This window comes from Bombina bombina, chromosome 5 (assembly GCF_027579735.1).
Source record: "Bombina bombina isolate aBomBom1 chromosome 5, aBomBom1.pri, whole genome shotgun sequence".
Taxonomy (NCBI): Eukaryota; Metazoa; Chordata; class Amphibia; order Anura; family Bombinatoridae; genus Bombina; species Bombina bombina.
This window is the reverse complement of record NC_069503.1, coordinates 241,584,462-241,608,769: the sequence shown is the minus strand read 5'-3', so window position 1 is coordinate 241,608,769 and position 24,308 is coordinate 241,584,462. Positions and strand designations below refer to the sequence as shown.

Below are 24,308 nucleotides of genomic sequence, written 5' to 3'. Positions count from 1 at the left end.
TTCAATTCACTCCCGTGTTGTATTTAGTGTGTAAGTCATAAAAAAGTACACTCTTAGAAAGAAAGGGGAGGAACGATCCTAGTATACAGTCACATTCAGAGCTAGTCGAGCCAGAAGTGGGAAATAAATAGCAATACAAAAGTTCAATTTGTCCCACTATGTAGCTCTAGACTTTGAGACAAGCAGTGTTGCAGATTTTAAATTTACCTATTTGTAGTTTAAAAAAATTTACTAGTTAGATTATGTTTTTGTTATTCTGTTTTAATGTCTAACTATGCTTGTATTTGCTTCACAATCAAGAAGGAAGGTCAAGGTCGGCAGAGCTGGGGGGGGGGGTTGGGAAGAGAAACATCAAAGGTCTCATGGAGGTCTAAGAGGGTTGATCATGGATGACTGTAGCAGCGGGGTAAGCAGATGATGACTAATTCCATAAACCTTATTTCACATAATGTAAGGGGTCTCAATACAGACATCAAGCGCAGAACAGCTATGACCCAATATGATAGACTAAAAGCAAATCTAATATTCCTTCAGGAGACACACTTTACCGGCACCATAATCCCCAAGTACTGGTCCAGACAGTTTCACCAAAATTACAATTCTGTAACAGATAGCAAAAAGAGGGGTCTCCATATTAATACATCATTCATTAAACTTTGTCACAGAGGAGGTTCTGAGGGACTCAGAAGGTAGGTACCTAATAGTTAGAGGTTTAATACAAGGGAAAGAGATCACGTTGTGTAATATATATGCCCCAAATGAAAAACAAAACCTCTTTTTTAACCATATCTCTTAATTACTTACACAATGGTCTCAATCAAGAATATTCCTAGAGGGAGATTTTAATTTACCTATACAGACTATTGGAACAGATGGCTCTTCTGGGCTGACTCATAAACAAAGACATAATAATGTGATGGTTAGATCAATTAGGGAAGCCTTATCAGCCCACAATGTCATAGATTCCTGGGAATCACTATATGGAACGACCAATGACTACACATACTACTAGTTTGCGCACAAGACATACTCTAAACTAGATTATATTTACCTCAGTCAAATAATAAAACTTAATTTGCAATCTTCATCTATACATGCATGCGCATGGTCCGATCACTCCATAATCAGTATTAGAGTAGCAGGAATTCTAGGACAAAGTAGCAATCCCTCATAGACATATGACCCAAATATACTTAAAATCTAATAACACAGGATTCTATTTTAAAAGCACTAACTGAATACTGGGATATAAATGCAGACTCAACTGTTAACCCACTGTGTTCTTGGGCAGCACATAAGCCATTTGTTAGAGGCCTTCTTATAAAAGCAAAAGCCATATATAATAAAAACATTTGCTTAAAAACAGACAAGCTGCAGACAGAGATAAATAACTTGACTAGACAGCACCAACAAACATCCTCTACCATAGCCTTTAAACTACTTCAATTGAAACGCCAGGAATTGTCTGAGCTTATGTCAGTTTCCTCAATTAGGGCTTCCCAACGTTTGAAAGCCCATTATTATATATACTCAAATAAGCCAGACAGATACTTGGCTCAAGTTGCAAGAGAAAATTAGATCTTTCTCTATTCCCTCTATGCAGACTCATGACGGTGCATACACAAACGCGGTCAAACCCAGAGGAAATAGCGGATAACTTTGCAAAATACTATCAATTATTGTATGACGGTAATAAAACCAGCCCAGCTACACACATCAAGAAACTTAGAGGACAGTTCTTAGAGAAGGCCCAACTCCCGACAAACGATAAAAATACTTTTAAGGAACTAAATGCAATAATAACAGCGAAAGAGGTTATAGATGCAGTTTTTAAATTTTAAACCAGGTAAGGCAGCAGGCCCAGACAGGTTCCCTGGGGAATATTATAAACTATTTAGGGTAGCACTAGTGCCACATCTACTTAAATTTTTTAATGATATAATGCTAGGTAGAGACATCCCTCCAGACATATTAAGAGCCAAGATAGTAGTCATCCCTAAGCCTGGAAAGAACCCAAAACTATGTCAGAGTTATCACCCTATTTCTTTAATCAACCAGGACATAAAGATTTTTACTAAAATTCTTGCAAATAGGTTACAAGAACATCTTTCTTTCCTGGTCCACCCTGACCAGGTGGGGTTTATCAGGGATAGAGAAGCTCCTGACAATATTAGATGGACTGTAGACTTTATGGACCATTTGGAGAGGACCAAGACGCCTTCTCTGCTCCTATCCTTGGATGCAGAGAAGGCATTTGACAGAGTAGATTGGGAATACATGTTTGAGGTGTTGGCACATTTTGGGGTTAACGGTCCCTTTGTGAAAGCTATTAGAAATATTTACACTTTTCCCACAGCTGTAATAAAAGCAGCAGGATATCAATCAGACCCCATAGATATTCGAGGGGGAACCAGACAGGGATGCCCTCTCTCCCCATTGTTATTCGCAATGTGCATAGAACCCTTAATTGATAAGATAACTCCCCAGATATACATGGAGATTGGAGTCAAAGTAAAACAAAATGAATATAAACTCTCATTATTCATGGATGATATCCTTCTGACTTTAACAAAACCCCTAATATCTCTAACAAATTTATGCAACTCTTTACAAGAGTTCTCAGATGTGTCGGGATATAAGGTTAATTTGGACAAATGCGAAGGCTTGCCTATTGCTCTTCCGAGCCACACCCGTAAATTAATTGAATTGAATTTCACTTTTGCCTGGGCAAAAAAACGATACAATATCTAGGAGTCAAACTATCTCATGATTACAACGATTTGTATAAATTAAACTACACTCCCTTATATAAGAAAATCAGGTCAGACTTACATAAATGGAAAAGTAAGCAATTCTCATGGTTCGGTCGCCTCTCGGCTATTAAAATCACTATACTTCCGAGGATACTATACCTTTTTAGGGCTTTGCCAGTCAGAGTGCCAGCTCCAGACTTACATAGACTACAACAGGAATTAACGGGGTTCTTAAGGGGTAATAAAATAGCCAGGATAGCCTCAAAGATTTTGCAACAACATAAACAGGTGGGAGGAGTGGGAGTGCCAAACCTGTTGGAGTATTATCAAGCAGCCAGACTAGCACAGGATATACTGTTGAATAAAAATTACAGGTGACATTATATGGACTACCCTGGAAGCAGACTTAGGGGGGCATGGCAAACCATCTGATATACTTTGGAATACAAATCAGAGACATACAAGTCCTAAAATTGTTCTATCAACTTCTAAGGAGACAGCTCAGATTTGGACTGCACTGACTGGTTCTCTTCACTTGCTACCAAAGGACTCAATTACCAGACCATTCAAAACCATACTTATGAGAGAGCTTCATTCCCAATTGGGAAAATGGGAAAATAAAGGGATATATAGGGTGGTGGACCTCTTGGAGGGGGGAAAGATCATTACGTATACACAAGTTCAGGAGAGATTAGTCCCCCACAAACTTCATTGGTTTTTATACCTACAAGTATCATCAGCGATACATAGCTATCTACACTTCCCCCTCTCAGGAGGGTTAACCCTACCGGAACACTTTATAAGTTCCAAGATCAGAGATAAAAAAATGATTTCAAATATGTATTTAACGATACAAAAGGCGAGATATAACTTTAGAACCCCTCTGGTTGAAAGGTGGGTAAAATATCTAGGTGCTGAAATATCGATAGATGACTGGATAGCCATAATTCGAGATTCCAGTAGGGGAATGATTAGTGCCGACTTCAAAGAAAACTGTATTAAGATTGCTTTTAGGTGGTACCTGACCCCGGTTAAAACCTCACATTTTTCAGTGGAATCCACCAATAAATGCTATAGAGGTTGCCAGGAAGTGGGTACATACATTCATATGTGGTGGAATTGCCCTAAGGTGCGACTGATATGGTCTGAGCTTTCGACCCTATTAAGTTCAATATTGTCTGAAAAAAGAAATCTTTCCATGGCACAGACCCTGTTAAACGAGCACATTCCAATATATAATTTAGCCACAAATACATTTATAAAAACACTATGTACAGCTACCAGAATATGCGTGGCAAAATATTGGAAAGTTGGGGTCCCATCTTGGGCTGAGATTATGGAGAAAATTAAAACTACATATTCCATGTCGGAACAAGCCTCCCTGATTCAGGGAATTAGTGATAATTTCCATAAGGTATGGTTTTATTGGATCATGAGGGAACAGGGAAGGGGAAGAACGGATGGGGAAAATGGGCTCTCCTAGACATATAGATCAGGGGGGACAGGAAGGGACTACTGGTTGGGTAGGGATAGACCTCTCTCAGCTCTGCTCGACAAAAAAAATATATTTTCTTAAGGCAATGTTATTGATTTCACCTTCTTTTACAAGCAATGTTGTGAATACTAGAAACAAGCAAATTTGTAGTTTAGACATATAAAGTTATTATTGTTTAAAAGTATCTTGTTTTTTTCCTTTCCTTAAGTATTGTTGTTTACCTAGAGGCCATATATGTTAGAAGATATAGAGATATGTGGCCACTGAAGACATCAACATGATGAGATCCAGTTCTCAGTTTATCGGGGTCTCCCGAGTCCAAATGATGGGTACTTTTTAGTGCTTAACCAGTTAATCATTGAGATAAGATTATTAGTGAGACTGATCTAAAATATTTTGTATGCTACTTTTTGTTTACCCATGTTGTTGTGTACCTAAAGATGTTGTTTACTTGGAAAATAATAAAAATTATTTCAACTAAAAAAAACTAACACTAACCCCCGAAGATCCACTTACAATTTTTGAAGACCCGACATCCATCCTCAACGAAGCCGGTAGAAGTCCTCAACGAAGCTGCAGAAGTCTTCATCCAACTGGGCAGAAGTCTTTATCCAACCAGGCAGAAGTCTTCATCCAGACAGCATCTTCTATCTTCATCCATCCGGCGCGGAGAGGGTCCATCTTCAACACATCTGGTGCGGAGCATCCTCTTCTGACGACAACTCTTTCAAAATGAAGGTTCCTTTAAGTGATGTCATCCAAGATGGAATCCCTTGAAATCTGATTGGCTGATAGAATTCTATCAGCCAATCAGAATTAAAGGTGAAAAAATCCTATTGGCTGATGCAATCAGCCAATTGGCTTGAGCTTCAATCCTATTGGCTGATCCAATCAGCCAAATAGGATTGAGATCACATTCTATTGGCTGTTCCAATCAGATAATTATTCATAAGATTTTTTCACCTTTAATTCTGATTGGCTGATAGAATTCTATCAGCCAATCGGAATTCAAGGGACGCCATCTTGGATGACATCACTTAAAGGAACCTTCATTCTGGAAGAATCGTCGTAAGAAGAGGATGCTCCGCGCCCGATGTCTTGAAGATGGACCCTCTCCGCGCTGGATGGATGAAGATAGAAGATGCCGTCTAGATGAAAACTTCTGCCCGGTTGGATGAAGACTTCTGCTCGGTTGGATGAAGACTTCTGCTCGATTGGATGAAGACTTCTGCCACTTCATTGAGGACTTCTGCCGGCTTCATTGAGGATGGATGTCGGGTCTTCAAAAACTGTAAGTGGATCTTCAGGGGTTAGTGTTAGGTTTTTTTAAGGGTTTATTGGGTTGGTTTTAGTTTTAGCTTAGGGTTTGGGCACTGAAAAAGAGCTCTTCATCTGCTGCACCTATCCCTTTACTGGCTTCCTCTTGCCTCGAGGATCAAACACAAAATTCTCATTCTGACATACAAAGCCCTCAACTGCACTGCTCCCCCCTATATCTCAGACCTTGTCTTCAGATACTCTCCCTCCCATCCCCTTCGCTCTGCTGATGACCTCCTACTCTCCTCCTCTCTTGTCACCTCATCACACTCCTGTTTACAGGACTTCTCCAGACTGGCTCCCATCTTGTGGAACTCTCTGCCTCACTCCACAAGATTCTCTTCTAGTTTTAAAAGCTTCAAGTGCTCCCTAAAGACTCTATTGTTCAGGGATGCATACAACCTACGTTAACCTTTCTTTATACCAGTTCCTCTTCTCCATTGCAATCCCCTGAACCCACTTAGCATGTAATCCTAATAGTCCAGCTGTTTGTAGATCACCTTCTTAAGAGCTGACTACAACAGTGCAACTCTTGGCTGGGCACTCAACAAATAAACGATAATAATAATAAATGCCCTTTAAAGGGCAATGCCCATACAAATGCCCTTTTCAGTGCAATGGGGAGCTTAGGTCTTTTAGTTAGGATTTTATTTGTTTGTTTTTTTTGTGTGGGTGGTGGGTTTTACTGTTGGGGGGTTGTAATTATTTTTGTTTACAGGTAAAAGAGCTGATTTCTTTGGGGCAATGCCCCACAAAAGGCCCTTTTAAGGGCTATTGGCAATTTAGTTTAGGCTAGGTTTTTTTTTTATTTTGGGGGTATTTTTTTTATTTTGATAGGGCTATTAGATTAGGTGTAATTAGTTTAAATATCAGATAATTTCTTTTTTTATTTTGTGTAATTTATTGTTTTTTTTTTTGTAATTTAGTTAATTGTATTTAATTTAGGTAATTGATTTAATTGTAGTGTAAGGTTAGGTGTTAGTGTAAGACAGGTTAGGTTTTATTTTGCAGGTAAATTTGTATTTATTTTAGCTAGGTAGTTAGTAAATAGTTAATAACTATTTAGAAACTATTCTACCTAGTTAAAATAAATAAAAACTTGCCTGTGAAATAAAAATAAAACCTAAGCTAGCTACAATGTAAGTATTAGTTATATTGTAGCTAGCTTAGGGTTTATTTTACAGGTAAGTATTTAGTTTTAAATAGGAATTATTTAGTTATTAATAGTAGGTGTTATTTAGATTTATTTTAATTACATTAAAGGTAGTGGGTGTTAGGGTTAAACTTAGGTTTAGTATAGTGGCAGTGACGTTGGGAGAGGAAGATAGGGGTTAATAAATGTAGATAGATGGCGGCGATGTTAGGGGCAGCAGATTAGGGGTTAATAATATTTAACTAGTGTTTGCGATGCAGGAGTGCTGTGGTTTAGGGGTTAATATGTTTATTCTAGTGGCGGCAATGTTGGGAGCGGCAGATTAGGGGTTAATAATTTATTTTAGTGTTGCAATGCGGGAGGGCCTCGGTTTAGGGGTTAATAGGTAGTTAATGGGTGTTAGTGTACTTTTTAGCACTTTAGTTATGAGTTTTATGCTACAGCTTTGTAGCGTAAAACCTATAACTACTGACTTTCAGTTCACGGTATGGATCTTGTAGTTATGGGCTGTACCGCTCACTTCTTGGCTGGACAGGCGGACTCGTAATACCGGCGCAAAGGAAGTCCCATTGAAAAATGACTTTTTGAAAGCTGCGATAATTACGTTGCGTTATGGCCAAAAATGTGTGCGGTGCAGCTAAACCTGCAAGACTCGTAATACCAGGGGTAGTGAAAAAGAGCCTTAATGCTGCTTTTTCACTCATACCGCAAAACTTGTAATATAGCTGTTTGTTTACATAAGAGGTGTTTGTTACCTTATTTTAAATTATTTTTCCACATCAAACTATTACTTGGAGATTAATGAAAAACCTTCCCTTTCATCTCCACCTTTAGTAATCTTCAGGCATCTGACAACGTTCAAAGCTTGAATTATTTTATCTTTTGAAAACTATGAGACTGTGTATGGTGGGATATCTGTAAATATCTTCAGTGTCCCTTTTTCCCAAGGCAATTGTTTGTGACAAGAGGTCACACTGTAAGTCTAGAGGCAAGGAGATTTAATCTGCAGCAATGTAAACTCCTTTTTACGGTAAGAGCAATCAAATTGCGGAACTCATTGCCTAAGGAGGTAATGAATGTACCTTAGATACATTCTTAGATACATATACAAATTGCTTAGATACATTTCTGGCTACAAACATAATTCAGGGATATGATTGCTTGTGTTAAATGGGTCAGCTTTCTAATTGTGTTAACAAAAGTTCACTTTGCAGCTTTTTTACTGTAATTCAAGTAGGCTCTGTATAGGCTAAACTTGATGTACTTCTGTCTTCTTTCAACCTCATCTACTATGTTACTTAGCTTGTTTACTGATTCAGTAGTTCACAAAGCAGGTCAATAATAAAACCAAGAGAAAAGCCATTCATCTCAGATCTATAACAAAGAGAATTCAGTGTCCTGAAAGCTTACAATTGTATTAACTATTAGTTAGCCATTAAAGGTATCACTTGTACACTACTTGCATTTTCTTGCAAAATGATTTTACTTTATTTGAATACATTGGCTAACAAGATACTGCCCATAACCAGTAAATACAGCACTACTTCATTTATTTATTCAGGTGAGTTTCTATCTAAAAATGTTAACATAAAATAAGAATACATTAAAAAGTCTTATGGAACACTTTTACACTTTTAAATTGGGAATACTCTTTTACCAAACATATCATATGCTTGAATATACTGTAGCTATATTTTTGTTTATCTAGATTTAATGAATTTGACAACAGACTATTTGGAATACATAATTCAGAGAGTGAATCTATGGATCCACAACAGAAACTGCTGCTAGAGTGCACATACAGGGCGTTTGAAAATGCAGGAATTCCAACAGAGAACATCAGCGGAAGCAAAACAGGAGTCTTTATTGGTAAGAAGAAATGAAATACTATAAATATTATAAGTGTTTGTGTGTATTTCAAAGTCAAATGTATGAACCAATGGCAATTTCTGGCTTTAAGGGCTCACTCAATTGAATTTGTGAAACTATACTCTATGAGCCTATTGTTGCTAAATTGACAATAATTTTATATTTTGTTCAAAGTTTGCGTTTCTAGTGAATAATGGCATTGAAAAACTAGCAGAATGTCTGTCTGTCTGTTATATATATAATTCCAATGCATTTATCAAATTTGCATTGTTCTGTTTGTATTGTTTGTTGAAAAGCAAGAAAAGTAGGTTTAAGGGTGTGCATGTGTCATGAGCAATATATGAGAGAAATGTTAGTACAGTTATACATTTACAAGACCACTGTTTGCTGTAAGACATGTGCATGCTACGGATTATCTTCTTCAACAAAAAATATAATGAGAACAAAGCAAATTTGATAGAAGTAAATTAAAAACTTTTTTTTTTTTTAAATTGTAGGCTTAAAGGGACAGTCTACTCCAGAATTTATATTGTTTAAAAAGATAGATAATCCCTTTATTAAGCATTCCCCAGTTTTGCATAACCAGCACCGTTAAATTAATAAACTTTTTACCTCTGTGATTACCTTGTATCTAAGCCTCTGCAGACTGTCCCCTTATATCAGTACTTTTGACAGACTTGCTTTTTAGCCAGTAAGTGCTGATTTAAATAACTCCATGGGAGTGAGCACAATGTCATTAACTAGTGCTGTCTAACAGTGAAAAACTGTCAAAATGCCCTAAGATAAGAGCAGGTTTTTTAACAGTTTAGAAATTGTTTTAGCATACCTAGGTTTAGCTTTAAACAAAGAATACCAAGAAAACAGAACAAATTTGAAGATAAAAGTAAATTGGATAAAAGTTGTTTAAAATTGCATGCCCTATCTGAATGATGAAACTTTAATTTTGACTAGACTGTCCCTTTAATTTGAAATCTGAAAGAAACATTTTAGGTTTCATGTCCCTTTAAAGAACCAAATCTGTATTAATCTAACACCTTTCTTTAACTGTATTTCTGTCTTTGGATTAATCTATGATACAATAAATCTAAATTAAAAGATTGTTTTTTTATACTATACATTATGGCATAATTACAAGTGCTGCTGTATTTAGCATGATTTTTCTAGGGTAAATTGTGTTTGAGTGAAATCCATACCTCAAGTAAACCAGGAGAATCTATGCTCTCGTATTACAAGTTTAAAAGTAATTTTTTTTGTGCTCAAACACAAGTATTGCTCGAGCGCAAATTACCAGAATAGAATGTAAACCGTGATTCATATTGTGAAGCTACAAACAACTACAATTGCAGGGTCCCGTTATGTACAATGAGAAGTTATGGTTTTGAGAGAATGAAGAGGCTCATTAGTTTTAATGGTAGAAAGGAAGTCTTTTTACAAAAATGATTTTAAAGTGTGAGAAAAGTATAAAAGCCCTCTATTGTAAATGGGAAACATAGCAGTCTTTTTAAATGCAAGTTATTAATATAAGATAAGAACTGTTAATTCTAGACAAAAACCTTGCAAAATAAAATAAAAAAATAGAAAAAATGTATATTAAACAATTCTACAGTATCTATATTATAATTGCGTTTGTAACGCGTCCTTTGGTGTTGGCAGTTGCGCATGCATCCTCAAAGAAATGTTGGCTGCACGAGGCAGCCAAAAGAATGTTGGCATCCACCTTCAGTGGATTCTTTCACCACCCTGACATTTTTGGAATCCACCTGGATGCAGCGTAGGCAAACCCAAAGACTTAAAAAACCAAACAAGCAACAAGAAATAACTAAAAAACTATTAACCGCCAGCAAGAAATAAAAAAAACACGTAACCGCCCGCATGAAGTATAACAAAAAAAACTAACTTTTGGCATGAAGTATTAACAAACACCTAAACCGCCAACCCCCACATAAAGTAATTAACCTCTAATCCGCAAATAACATAATTAAAATATTAACCCCTAAACCGCCAACCCCTTACATTGCAATAAACGTAATTAATCTATTAACCCTTAAACCGCAAAAAAAACACATCGCAATAAACCTATTTAACCTATTAACTTTTAAACCGCCAACTCCCCACATCACAAGAAACCTAATCAACCTATTAACCCCCAAACCACCAAACCCCCACATCGCAATAAAACTAATTAATATATTAACCCCTATACCGGCAGTCCCCAGCAACGCAAATAACTAATGGTTAGATTACAAGTTATGAGGGTTAGAGGGTGCAAAATGAACGCAACAAAAGTTACGTTATTTCCCCCCCATAGCGCTGCCATTACAAGTTTTTAAAAAGCCTCCTTGTGCGTGCGATATGGTTGCGTTAAGCTCCATACCGTACAAAATCCAAGGGCTGTTTTGACGTGCTCGTGCACGCGTTCCCCATAGACATCAATGGGGAGAGAGTGTCAACAAAAAAACCTAACACCTGCGATCGCGGAATGAAAAGCTCCATAACGCAACCTTATTGATGTCTATGGGGGGAAAAGTTACATTTAAATTTAACACCCTAACATAAACCCAAAGTCTAAACACCCCTAATCTGCCGCCCCGACATCGCCGACACCTACATAATGTTATTAACCCCTAATCTGCCGCTCCCGATATCGCTGCCACCGAAATAGATATATTAACCCCTAAACCTCTGGCCTCCCACATCACTAACACTAAATAAAACTATTAACCCCTAAACCGCCAGCCCCCCACATCGCAACAACCTAAATTAAACTATAATAACCCCTAAACCTAACACCCCCTAACTTTAACATAATTAAAATAGAGCTAAATTAAAGTTACAATTATTAACTAAATAATACCTATTTAAAACTAAATACAAACTTACCTGTGAAATAAAACCTAACGGCTAGATTTAGAGTTTGGCGGTAGCTGTCAAAACCAGCGTTAGGGGGTCCTAACGCTGGTTTTTACCGCCCGCTGGTATTTGGAGTCAGTCATTAAAGGGTCTAACGCTCACTTTGCAGCCGCGACTTTTCCATACCGCAGATCCCCCTACGCCAATTGCGTATCCTATCTTTTCAATGGGATCTTTCTAACGCCGGTATTTAGAGTCGTGGCTGAAGTGAGCGTTAGAAATCTAACGACAAAACTCCAGCCACAGAAAAAAAACAGGAGTTAAGAGATTTTTGGGCTAACGCCGGTTCATAAAGCTCTTAACTACTGTGCTCTAAAGTACACTAACACCCATAAACTACCTATGTACCCCTAAACCGAGGTCCCCCCACATCGCCGCCACTGTAATAAAATTTTTTAACCCCTAATCTGCCACCTACGTTATCCCTATGTACCCCTAATCTGCTGCCCCTAACACCGCCGACCCCTATATTATATTTATTAACCCCTAATCTGCCGCCCCCAATGTCGCTGCTACCTTACCTACACTTATTAACCCCTAATCTGCCGACCGGACCTCACCGCTACTATAATAAATGTATTAACCCCTAATCCGCCTCACTCCCACCTCAATAACCCTATAATAAATAGTATTAACCCCTAATCTGCTCTTCCTAACATCGCCGACACCTAACTTCAAGCATTAACCCCTAATCTGCCGACCGGACCTCACCGCTACTCTAATAAATTTTTTAACCCCTAAAGCTAATTCTAACCCTAACCCTAACACCCCCCTAAGTTAATAATAATAATAGAATCCTATCAGCCAATCGGAATTCGAGGGACGCCATCTTGGATGAAGATGGATGTTCCGCGTCGGCGGGATGACCATGGATCCGGAAGAAAGAAGATTGAAGATGCCGCTTGATAGAAGACTTCAGCCCGATCATGACCTCTTCAGCTCCCACTTGGATGAAGACTTCAGTCGGATCATGGACATCTTCAGCCCCCCGCTTGGGCTTGGATCAAGAAATCTGAGGCTCTTCTGGATCGATAGGTGAACCCGGCGTGGTGAAGACAAGGTAGGGAGATCTTCAGGGGCTTAGTGTTAGGTTTATTTAAGGGGGGTTTGGGTTAGATTAGGGGTATGTGGGTGGTGGCTTGTAATGTTGGGGGGGGGTATTGTATGTTTTTTTTTTACAGGCAAAAGAGCTGAATTCTTTGGGGCATGCCCCGCAAAGGGCCCTTTTCAGGGCTGGTAAGGTAAAAGAGCTTTTCTATTTTAATTTTAGAATAGGGTAGGGCATTTTTTTTTATTTTGGGGGTCTTTGTTATTTTATTAGGGGGCTTAGAGTAGGTGTAATTAGTTTAAAATTGTTGTAATATTTTTCTAATGTTTGTAAATATTTTTTTATTTTTTGTAACTTAGTTCTTTTTTATTTTTTGTACTTTAGTTAGTTTATTTCATTGTATTTATTTGTAGGTATTGTATTTAATTAATTTATTGATAGTGTAGTGTTTGGTTTAATTGTAGGTAATTGTAGGTATTTTATTTAATTAATTTATTGATAGTGTAGTGTTAGGTTTAATTGTAACTTAGGTTAGGATTTATTTTACAGGTAATTTTGTAATTATTTTAACTAGGTAACTATTAAATAGTTATTAACTATTTAATAGCTATTGTACCTGGTTAAAATAATTACAAAGTTGCCTGTAAAATAAATATAAATCCTAAAATAGCTACAATATAATTATAATTTATATTGTAGCTATTTTAGGGTTTATTTTACAGGTAAGTATTTAGCTTTAAATAGGAATAATTTATTTAATAAGAGTTAATTTATTTCGTTAGATTTAAATTATATTTAATTTAGGGGGGTGTTAGGGTTCGGGTTAGAGTTAGCTTTAGGGGTTAATACATTTATTATAGTAGCGGTGAGGTCCGGTCGGCAGATTAGGGGTTAATTATTGTAGGTAGGTGGAGGAGACGTTGGGGGCGGCATATTAGGGGTTAATAAATATAATATAGGGGTCGGCGGTGTTAGGGGAAGGCAGATTAGGGGTACATAGGGATAACGTAGGTTGCAGCGGTGTACGGAGCGGCAGATTAGGGGTTAAAAAAAATATGCAGGTGTCAGCGATAGCGGGTGCGGCAGATTAGGGGTTAATAAGTGTAAGGTTAGGGGTGTTTAGACTCGGGGTACATGTTAGAGTGTTAGGTGCAGACTTAGGAAGTGTTTCCCCATAGGAAACAATGGGGCTGCGTTAGGAGCTTAACGCTGCTTTTTTGCAGGTGTTAGGTTTTTTTTCAGCTCAAACTGCCCCATTGTTTCCTATGGGGAAATCGTGCACGAGCACGTTTTTGAAGCTGGCCGCGTCCATAAACACCGCTGGTATTGAGAGTTGCAGTGTCGGTAAATATGCCTCTACGCTCCCTTTTTGGAGCCTAACGCACTGAAAACGCAGCCATTCTGTGAACTCTAAATACCAGCGGTATTTAAAAGGTGCGGGGAAAAAAAAGCATGCGTTACCGACAAAACTCTAAATCTAGCCGTAAGATAGCTACAATATAACTAATAGTTATATTGTAGCTAGCTTAGTTTTTTTTTGTATTTCACCGGTAAGTTTGTATTTATGTTACCTTGGTAGACTAGTTAGTAAATAGTTATTAACTATTTACTAACTACCTAGTTAAAATAAATACACACTTACCTGTGAAATAAAACCTAAGCTGTCTTACACTAAAATCTACCATTACAAAAAATCCCACTAAAATTAAAAAAAATAAAAAAACCTACCATTACAAAAAATAATAAACAAAATGATCAAAAACAATAAAAGTATTCCTATTCTAATACCCTGTTTAAAAAAAAACCCACCCCAAAATAAAAAACCCTAATCTATAATAAACTACCAAGGGCCCTTAAAAGGGCATTTTGTGGTCCCTTAGAAGGGCCTTTTGTAGGGCATTGCCCTAAAGAAATCAGCTCTTTTACTACAAAAGAAAAACAAACACTGCCTAACAGTATACAACCCCCCACCCCCCAAACCCACAAAATAAAAATAAAGTAAAACCTAATATACCCATTGCCCTGAAAAGGGCATTTGTATGGGACTTGCCCTTAAAAGGACATTTAGCTCTTTTGCTGCCCATTAAAAAAAATAAATGGCTATTCTAAAAAAAAAAAACACCCCAAAAAAAAATAAAAAAAATACACAAAATAACAAACAAATTTTCCGAAATAATAACAATTATTCCTATTCTAATACCCATTTAAAAAAAAAAAACACCCCAAAATAAAAGAAACCAAATCTATAATAAACTACCAATAGCCCTTAAAAGGGCATTTTATAGGGCATTGCCATAAAGAAATCAGCTCTTTTTCGAAACAAAAACAAAGACCCAATAACATTATAAACCCCCACTCCCCCAAACCGATGGGCATTTAGTTCTTTTAAGAAATGCCCAAACCTTAATCTAAAAAAAACCACCCCAAAAACTTTAAAAAAACCTAACACTAACCCCTCAACTCACAGTTGCTAGTGTCCGGTTCGAAGGATCTTCATCCAGACAGCTCCATCTTCATCCATCGCGGGACCTCCCCTCTGCGCCACCTATGCTCCGGATGAAGATAGAAGATGATGGAGTCGCCTTGAAGAAGACCTTCTCTGCCGGACTTCAGGAATGGTGAGTACCTTTTTTTGGACTTAGTCTTAGGCTTCTTTTAATTTTTTGGGGTTGCTTTTTTTTAGATTAGGGTTTTTTTGGGCTGGAAAAGAGTTGACTGCCTTTTTAAGGGGTAATGGGTAGTTAAGGTTTTTTTAGTGTTAGTTTTTTTTTTATTATTTTAGGGGGTTTGGTGTGTGCTATTTTATCACTGGAATATCAATCTAGCTGTTATTAAAATATAGCTCACAGATTTTATCCCTGGCAATTCACATAGCTGGTTTTAAAATTGAATATTCAAGTAGTTAATTCTTATTATTAATTCTTTGGCTTAGTCTCTGTCTAAGAAGGACACTCCCAATAGTCTTTGAATGGCATTTGATAAACCACTCCCTATTGAATTGGGGTGTAAAAAACTGGAACACCAAAACCTATCTCCCTCTTCTTATCTTGTTCCTGCTGAAAAGATGGCTGATGTTAGACACATTGGAGAATATGGCTAAGTATATTCCTTGGATAATATTCTGAGATTTTTTTTAGCAGTGTTGCACAAATTGGGGTTGTGGTAGAGTTGCCCTGTATTAATTATTTGTACTGTTTTGCTGTAAAATAAATGTTTAAATATTTCTCTTATTATTATTAACATATATTGAATCCTAATAAATTCTTTGGAAACAATGGAGAGCCTTTTATAGTGTTTATTTCACTTAACTTAATTTTAATCGTAAAGTTTTTTTTTTTTTTTACATAGAATTATATATTTAGTGGTTTAACTTTAAAAATCTAGATAAACTAATTAACATAACCACATGGTGGGTGGGGGGGGGGGGGTAAAAGAGCTGTTTAACTTAGGGCAATGCCCTACATAGTTTAGTATTAATAGGGGATGTTTTTATTTTGGGGGAATTTTTTATTTTTATAGGGGTATTAGTTTAGGTTTAATTTTTTATTTTGGATTGCATTGTTTTTTTTACTTTTTTATTTTTTGTAACTTTAGCTTGGGGGTATGTATTTTTTAAACATAGACTGCCCTCTGGGCAGGCTTATCGCCTAGTAATGAATAAATAATACATTATGGACTAGATTACAAGTGAGGGGCAAATGGTTTTGTGCTAGTGCAATCGGGTTTTTGTGAGTCATTTTCAATTTGCTGATATTACAAGTGAAGTTTAATCGTGATTGCGCTAGGTGAGGGAACCCCTACACTACAGAAATAAATAAATTAAATAAAACAAATAAGACAGCTACCAATACTATACTACATTATACCATACTACAATAATTTAAAAAAAGATCTAAACAGCATACTGGCAGACTGTCTGCCACTGCCAGTAGTTAAGATGGTGGTGAGGAGTGTGTGTGGGGGAAAGGAGATGTTTTGGAGGGATCAGGGACGTGTTGGGAGGGTAATCCCTACTTTACAATACTATTACCCTTACCAGCTTACTAATTAACCTCTTTGCTGCCAGGAATTTATGAAGTGTGGTGCGCAGCTGCAATTAGTGGATTTCAAATTACCGCAAAGCTATGCATGTCTGCTAGAGAAGCTTTTAAAGCCATTTGTCTTATGACTGCACAAGCAATATTTTAATAATTTCAGTTAGAAACCCAAAATTTGTGAAATAATTTTTTTTTTTAACGTTTCAAAAAATTATATTTGTGAACATATGGTAAAAAATATTTTATGCCTTTAAAAAGTTTTGAAGTTATTTTCAACTTCAGCTAAGTGCTAAACAACAATAATAATGTTCATTAAATTTCTTTAAAGTTCATTCCTCTATAACTTATTACCCTTCTTGCCTGTAACCTATTGTGCTGTTTCTCTGTCCTTCACAGAGCCTCTATTTTTTCTTCTTTGAAGTTGCAGGCTCTAGCCAATAGAATTGCATCCCCATTGGCGTCCTGCAACTTATCTTTCACGCCCCTGTGTTCCTTTGCGCATGCGTGTCCATTGCTGCTGAATCACCCACCTGCTGTCATCAGTGGGGCTTCTTTCATGTTTTGACTGTTTATGGTCCTTGGAAGATGCTCTAAATCTCAAATGGGCTACATATACTGTTTGGTTAGAGGGGGGGGGGAATTCTAGCCCCCTCCAAACCCCCCCCCCCCGCAGTTGCTGTTCTGACTTTTTACATCCTTTTTTTTTTTTTTTCAAACCAGCTTTATTTAATAATAGCGAAATATAAAAAGGTTGGAAGACTCAGCTTCCCTTTTTGTTTATATGCTAGTTCCTTTTTACAGATCTATACATCCAACAAAATGTATATATGACATTAAATATCCTTAAAATGTCATATTTAACACTACTACTAAGTATAAGATATGAATAAAGCTTATTTAACAAAAACAGATAAGTGACCTTCAAAACTGAAACAAAATTCTGATGAAAGAAAAACTTCCTTTTCTTTCCTTTTGATAACCCAAAATCATTTGCATATACTGAATACATAATGGCAATGAACTCTTATATCTCTCACAGAAAAGAGAAAAAAGAATAATAAAAAAACTAAATAAATTAATAAATGGGATTAAATTTAACCTAAGAATACTCAATTATTATTAAAATATAAATCACTGGTCATCCCCAGGGTGAAGCCATTCTCCTCTTAAGTTTGATTCCAATAGGAAGATTGCATTTTTGAATGGAAAGATGACTGATTTTTGTATATTAATATCTAATGACTTGATGTAGTCCTTCCATTTTGCAAAGAAGTGTTTCATATTAATTTCCATTTCCATCTATACTTTTGCTTGCTGTAAAAATAGCTGATATAAGATACCGTTCTTAAATTCTGAGAATTTAGGTTCTCTATGAGATTGCCAATACTTCAAAATTATTTTTTTTCCAAGGAGAATAGCTGTATTTAGTAGCAAATTATTATCCCCAACTTCATTATAAATTGTTAAAAAAAAACACATTATGTTTGGACAAGTATATATATTGGTTTAGAATTTAATTTTCGATTTAATAGACATTTGGAGGAATCGCCATCCTGATACTAAAGAATTTACATGCATTTTCAAAGCACAAATCATCAAGTATAGATGCGTTTCTAATCAGTAACAAATTATTTTCTATAGTTCAAAAGGCTTCAATTATGCCGATTACCATTTCCGATCATGCCCCCATATTACTGTCTTTAGTCATTAACCCAATAAATCAGTTGAATAATAAATTATTTTTTCCTAAACATTTATATAATAATTAGAGTTTTTGAAATTTCCTGGTTAGTAAATGGAATTAATATCATAGTAGGAACAAGAATTCGGTAGATAACGTAGAAACTATTAGGCAAGCTTTTAAAGCTGTAATACGGGGGGACATTTTAGCTTTCTTAGTCAAGAAGAAAAGGAAAAATACTAATTATTTGATTCAACTTACTAACCAGATTGTTAATAAATATCAGCGATATCTACAGAACAGTAATAACGAGAACTGGAAAGCATATTTGGAAGCAAAAAGGCAAAGAGACTCATTTTGTATTCAAAATGAAACTCAATGCGAGGTAAAGACAAATAGTACATTTATGTCCTTTGGTAATCAAAATAGGGAAATATCTGGCTAATTTGGTTTAGTTCCAAAAACAAAAAAATTTGATTACATCTATTTAAATTGAAGATAAACTGCTTGGGGGCGGAGCCAGCTGCTATAGTGAGCGGTTATGTTTTGGAGGAGCTCCGTTTTAAATATCTAACTACTTTCATAAAAATAACTTTGCTCTCCTTATCTTTAATAGCCCTTCAAACCTCACTAAAGCTAGAAGACTTATACATGAAGGTATCTGAGTAACAAGGCGATTTTGCACTACATATAGCGGATTAACCACCCGATAATGGCTGTCCGGCTGATGCTATGGAATACCGCATTCAGGCATTATGCTCCGCAGCAGGTCTGAGGAGACAACAGCTGGATTTCAAATTTGAAGCTACAGAATGTAGTTCATGTGCCATCTTCCTGCTTAGCATAAGCCACCTCTCTAGATTATACGGAGGGTGCTTCTAGCAAAATAACATCATTTCCTCTAGGCTGGAGTTAAGATGGCGCCTGCCACATGGGGAGAGAAACTTATAGCATTAATTGATGCCCATTTCCTCAGTCTGGATCGGATGGAAGTGATAGCCTTTGAGAGAGTTACCTGCTCTCCTGACCCATCTAGCGAAATACACAGCACGAACTGTGAAAGTGGCTCTGCGATGCCTCCGACACACATTAACAGCTCCGTGGACTCCGACCAGTTGGAACGCCAGAGAGAGGTGAGAGTGCATATTGAACTTCAGCCTACACAGAGAGATAATAAGCTGACCGTCACTAAAATGGGTGAGATTCAACTCACCATACCGTCAGCACAGGAAGTTTGGGAGACAGAATTCCTTCCCTCTAGTGCCAATATAGATATAAGTGGCTCTATGATTTTGGCAACAGCCAGAGGTGTTGGGAATCTCAAATTCTTATTTAAAATCAAGCCAAGTACCGCCAGTAGCGACGAGATGCCTTCACAGTCAGTTCTGCCTCCTGAACTTGCTATGGTGGGTGAAAATGTTTCTAGCGAGCTGGCAACTACCTTGCAAATATGGGGTGAAGACAGACACTTACTATACCACGGTTTGACACGATTACACAGAGTAGCACGGAGGACATTGCCCCGAAAATTATGGGACCCTGGTAGTTCCTATATTATATGCAAGAGCGGTGACCTGATCGTGTTTACTATGGAGAGGTTGAATCCAGTAATAATTTTGTATTGGAGGGCATGTCAAGATACTGGTTTTGGAGTGGGCTGAAAGAACAGGGACTAGGATAGTGGTATATAATAATATACCGCTGGTACTGCACAAGGAAGCTACAGGGAGACCGGTCTTAGAGACGTTTCTGTGGGTTTATATTTGTATCTAGAGATGAGTCTCCCTAATTTGTTAATGGTGGCTGCCAAAGTTTGTATATAGTTAGACTCCTCTTCGTATCTTATCTCACACTAATTTCTACTGCAATGGCCATTTTTACGATGTTCATGTATGCTCCTGTATTTTTCTTTGTCAATGCTATAGCGGTTCGTATATCGTAATTCTGTTAGTTCACACTATCATGGCTTACATCATATTTCTACTTATTTTGCTGTGACATGTTTGATGCTATAATGCTATAGACACAGCATACAGGTTTCTCATTTACACATTACAGGCTATTGATTTAGCTATCAGGTGGGGGTTAGTTAATAGATGTCCCCTTAAGACACCTTGGTTGCTACTTTTATACCACAGTACTACTAAACAGATATTACTCTGTTCACAGATATCCCTAAATGTTCTTCTGCTTATGTGTCTAGATACTTCTTCCAAGTTTATATAAAATCTATGTACTCCATTATTTTACTGACACTTGCTAAGCTCACATTATGGTATATATCGGAGAGAGTTATTCTGAGAAGATGTCTTAACACTTCACACTATTACCTAACTTCCTATATTTACACATTAGTTAAGGGGTGTTTTTATTTCAGCGGAAGTTCCTAGGTGCAAATTTTTTAAAAGCTTTTTCTGATATTGAGATAGTTCAGCTATGGTGTTAGTCTGTAAATACCAAACTTCATGAGATTACCCTTCTACCTTGTATCGGTAACTCTTTATTAATATAGATACTGGCTGACTGCATGTTTGCAATAGAAGTTTCCCTTTTTCAACTTATTGACAGTATCTCTCATGGCCCCCTAGATGGCAGCATAGATACATGTTAACACTCATTCAAGTTTAAGACGTTTTCTTCTCATAAGCTGAAGTGTCTTTATACGGAACTCAGAAATATCTGGCAGTCTGTACTACCTCCATTTAATATTGATCATAATAGACAAGCAGATCTCCTGGAAACTGGATATGAGAACATATCCCAATCGTGGTGAGAATAGTTAACAAATTAGTTAAACACTTGCTCATTTTATCTCCCACAGGCTTCAACAAACCTGGAGATATTTTAGTAAATATATTTCATTAGGATTACATCTCACACATAAACCTTAGATGTCTTTATTTAACTTCTACTTCTGCTGTCCGGAGAACTTAAAAACCCCATGTTAGAATGTTTCATATTTCTTGTCTAACATTGTTTGAGGAATACCAATAGTCTCCCATGTATATTTGCCTATCGTAGATTAAGTCAGCTCGGGTATTAGGTTTTTGCACAAAATTCATGTAATAGCTGAATAACATCTTGCAGCACTGTGGTGCGAATGGGGTAATCATAGTTTAATTTAGAGTTTACCTTCATATGTTGGTCACTTATCTTTCCCCTGGGTTTCTCTCCATGTCTGCCCAACTTCATGTGTCCCCATACTTTCAGCCATTTAAAGCTATATTATCATACTTGCCTGCTGACAAAAACACTACTTTAATATGCCCATTCACTCTATATATCCTTATACAGTTGTAGGAGGTATGATTGTGTATCACAAGCAGTTAGGCATTAGGTGTTTTTTAGAGGTCCTTGCTCTTAGTTGGATATTAATTCGCACAGAGCGCATTATTATCTTATATTATATTATTATCCCTTAGGTCATAGACATATATGTTTCCATCTGGTTCTTAAGTTGCTGGGTGTAGGGCCAACACTCACGGCTAGATTTAGAGTTTTGTCGGTAACGACCCGCGTAGCTAACGCTGGCTTTTTTCTGGCCGCACGTTTAAAATAACTCTGGTATTGAGAGTCCACAGAATGGCTGCGTTAGGCTCCAAAAAAGGAGCGTATAGCATATTTAACGCAACTTCAACTCTCGATACCAGAGTTGCTTACGGACGCGGCCAGCCTAAAAAACGTGCTCGTGCACGATTCCCCCATAGAAAACAATGGGGCTGTTTGAGCTGAAAAAAAACCTAACACCTGCAAAAAAGCCGCGTTCAGCTCCTAACGCAGCCCCATTGTTGTCTATGGGGAAACACTTCCTACGTCTGCACCTAACACCCTAACATGTACCCCGAGTCTAAACACCCCTAACCTTACACTTATTAACCCCTAATCTGCCGCCCCCGCTATCACTGACCCCTGCATATTATTATTAACCCCTAATCTGCCGCTCCGTAAACCGCCGCTACTTACATTATCCCTATGTACCCCTAATCTGCTGCCCCTAACACCGCCGACCCCTATATTATATTTATTAACCCCTAATCTGCCCCCCACAACGTCGCCTCCACCTGCCTACACTTATTAACCCCTAATCTGCCGACCGGACCGCACCGCTATTATAATAAAGTTATTAACCCCTAATCCGCCTCACTAACCCTATAATAAATAGTATTAACCCCTAATCTGCCCTCCCTAACATCGCCGACACCTAACTTCAAACATTAACCCCTAATCTGCCGACTGGAGCTCACCGCTATTCTAATAAATGTATTAACCCCTAAAGCTAAGTCTAACCCTAACACTAACACCCCCCTAACTTAAATATAATTTAAATCTAACAAAATTAATTAACTCTTATTAAATAAATTATTCCTATTTAAAGCTAAATACTTACCTGTAAAATAAATCCTAATATAGCTACAATATAAATTATAATTATATTATAGCTATTTTAGGATTTATATTTATTTTACAGGCAACTTTGTATTTATTTTAACCAGGTACAATAGCTATTAAATAGTTAAGAACTATTTAATAGCTAAAATAGTTAAAATAATTAAAAATTTACCTGTAAAATAAATCCTAACCTAAGTTACAATTAAACCTAACACTACACTATCAATAAATAATTAAATAAAATACCTACAATTACCTACAATTAAACCTAACACTACACTATCAATAAATTAATTAAATACAATATCTACAAATAAATACAATTAAATAAACTAACTAAAGTACAAAAAATAAAAAAGAACTAAGTTACAAAAAATAAAAAAATATTTACAAACATTAGAAAAATATTACAACAATTTTAAACTAATTACACCTACTCTAAGCCCCCTAATAAAATAACAAAGCCCCCCAAAATAAAAAAATGCCCTACCCTATTCTAAATTACAAAAGTTCAAAGCTCTTTTACCTTACCAGCCCTGAACAGGGCCCTTTGCGGGGCATGCCCCAAGAAATTCAGCTCTTTTGCCTGTAAAAAAACACATACAATACCCCCCCCCAACATTACAACCCACCACCCACATACCCCTAATCTAACCCAAACCCCCCTTAAATAAACCTAACACTAAGCCCCTGAAGATCTTCCTACCTTATCTTCACCCTGCCAGGTTCACCAATCCGTCCTCGGAAGTCTTGATCCAAGCCTCGGAAGTGTTGATCCAAGCCCAAGCGGGGGGCTGAAGAGTGACGTCCATCCTCGGGCTGAAGTCTGGATCCAAGCGGCGACTGAAGAAATCCATCCTCGGGCTGAAGTCGGAAGTCCATCATCTGGATGAAGTCTTCTATCAAGCCGCATCTTCAATCTTCTTTCTTCTGGAGCGGAGCGGAACCATCTTCTTCCAAGCCGACGCGGAACATCCTCTTCAACCGACGACTAGACGACGAATGACGGTTCCTTTAAATGACGTCATCCAAGATGGCGTCCCTCGAATTCCGATTGGCTGATAGGATTCTATCAGCCAATCGGAATTAAGGTAGGAATATTCTGATTGGCTGATGGAATCAGCCAATCAGAATCAAGTTCAATCCGATTGGCTGATTCAATCAGCCAATCAGATTGAGCTTGCATTCTATTGGCTGTTCCGATCAGCCAATAGAATGCGAGCTCAATCTGATTGGCTGATTGAATCAGCCAATCGGATTGAACTTGATTCTGATTGGCTGATTCCATCAGCCAATCAGAATTTCCCTACCTTAATTCCGATTGGCTGATAGAATCCTATCAGTTAATCGTAATTCGAGGGACGCCATCTTGGATGACGTCCCTTAAAGGAACCGTCATTCGTCGGGAAGTCGTCGTCGGAAGAAGATGGGTCCGCGGTGGAGGTCTTCAAGATGGAGCCGGTCCTCATCGGATGAAGATAGAAGATGCCGCTTGGAAGAAGATGCTTGCCGGTCCGGATCTACTCTTCTTCCCGGATAGGATGAAGACTTTGGACCCTCTTCTGGACTTCTTCAGCCGTCGGATGATGGATGTCTAGCCCCCTCTTGGGTTGGATGAAGATATCGGAGCCAGGACGGATCAGTGTGATACCCGGT

The 24,308-nt window shown here is 37.4% G+C and overlaps 1 protein-coding gene across 1 annotated transcript in view; it reads left to right on the top strand.

Annotated features, from left to right (window-relative positions):
* LOC128661436 (uncharacterized) overlaps positions 1-24,308 on the top strand; it is a 207,736-nt gene that overhangs the window by 14,994 nt on the left and 168,434 nt on the right. The window contains exon 3 of the mRNA XM_053715691.1: positions 8,427-8,587. Coding sequence (XP_053571666.1) covers positions 8,427-8,587 — 161 coding nt within the window. The remainder of the gene's footprint in view (positions 1-8,426; positions 8,588-24,308) is intronic.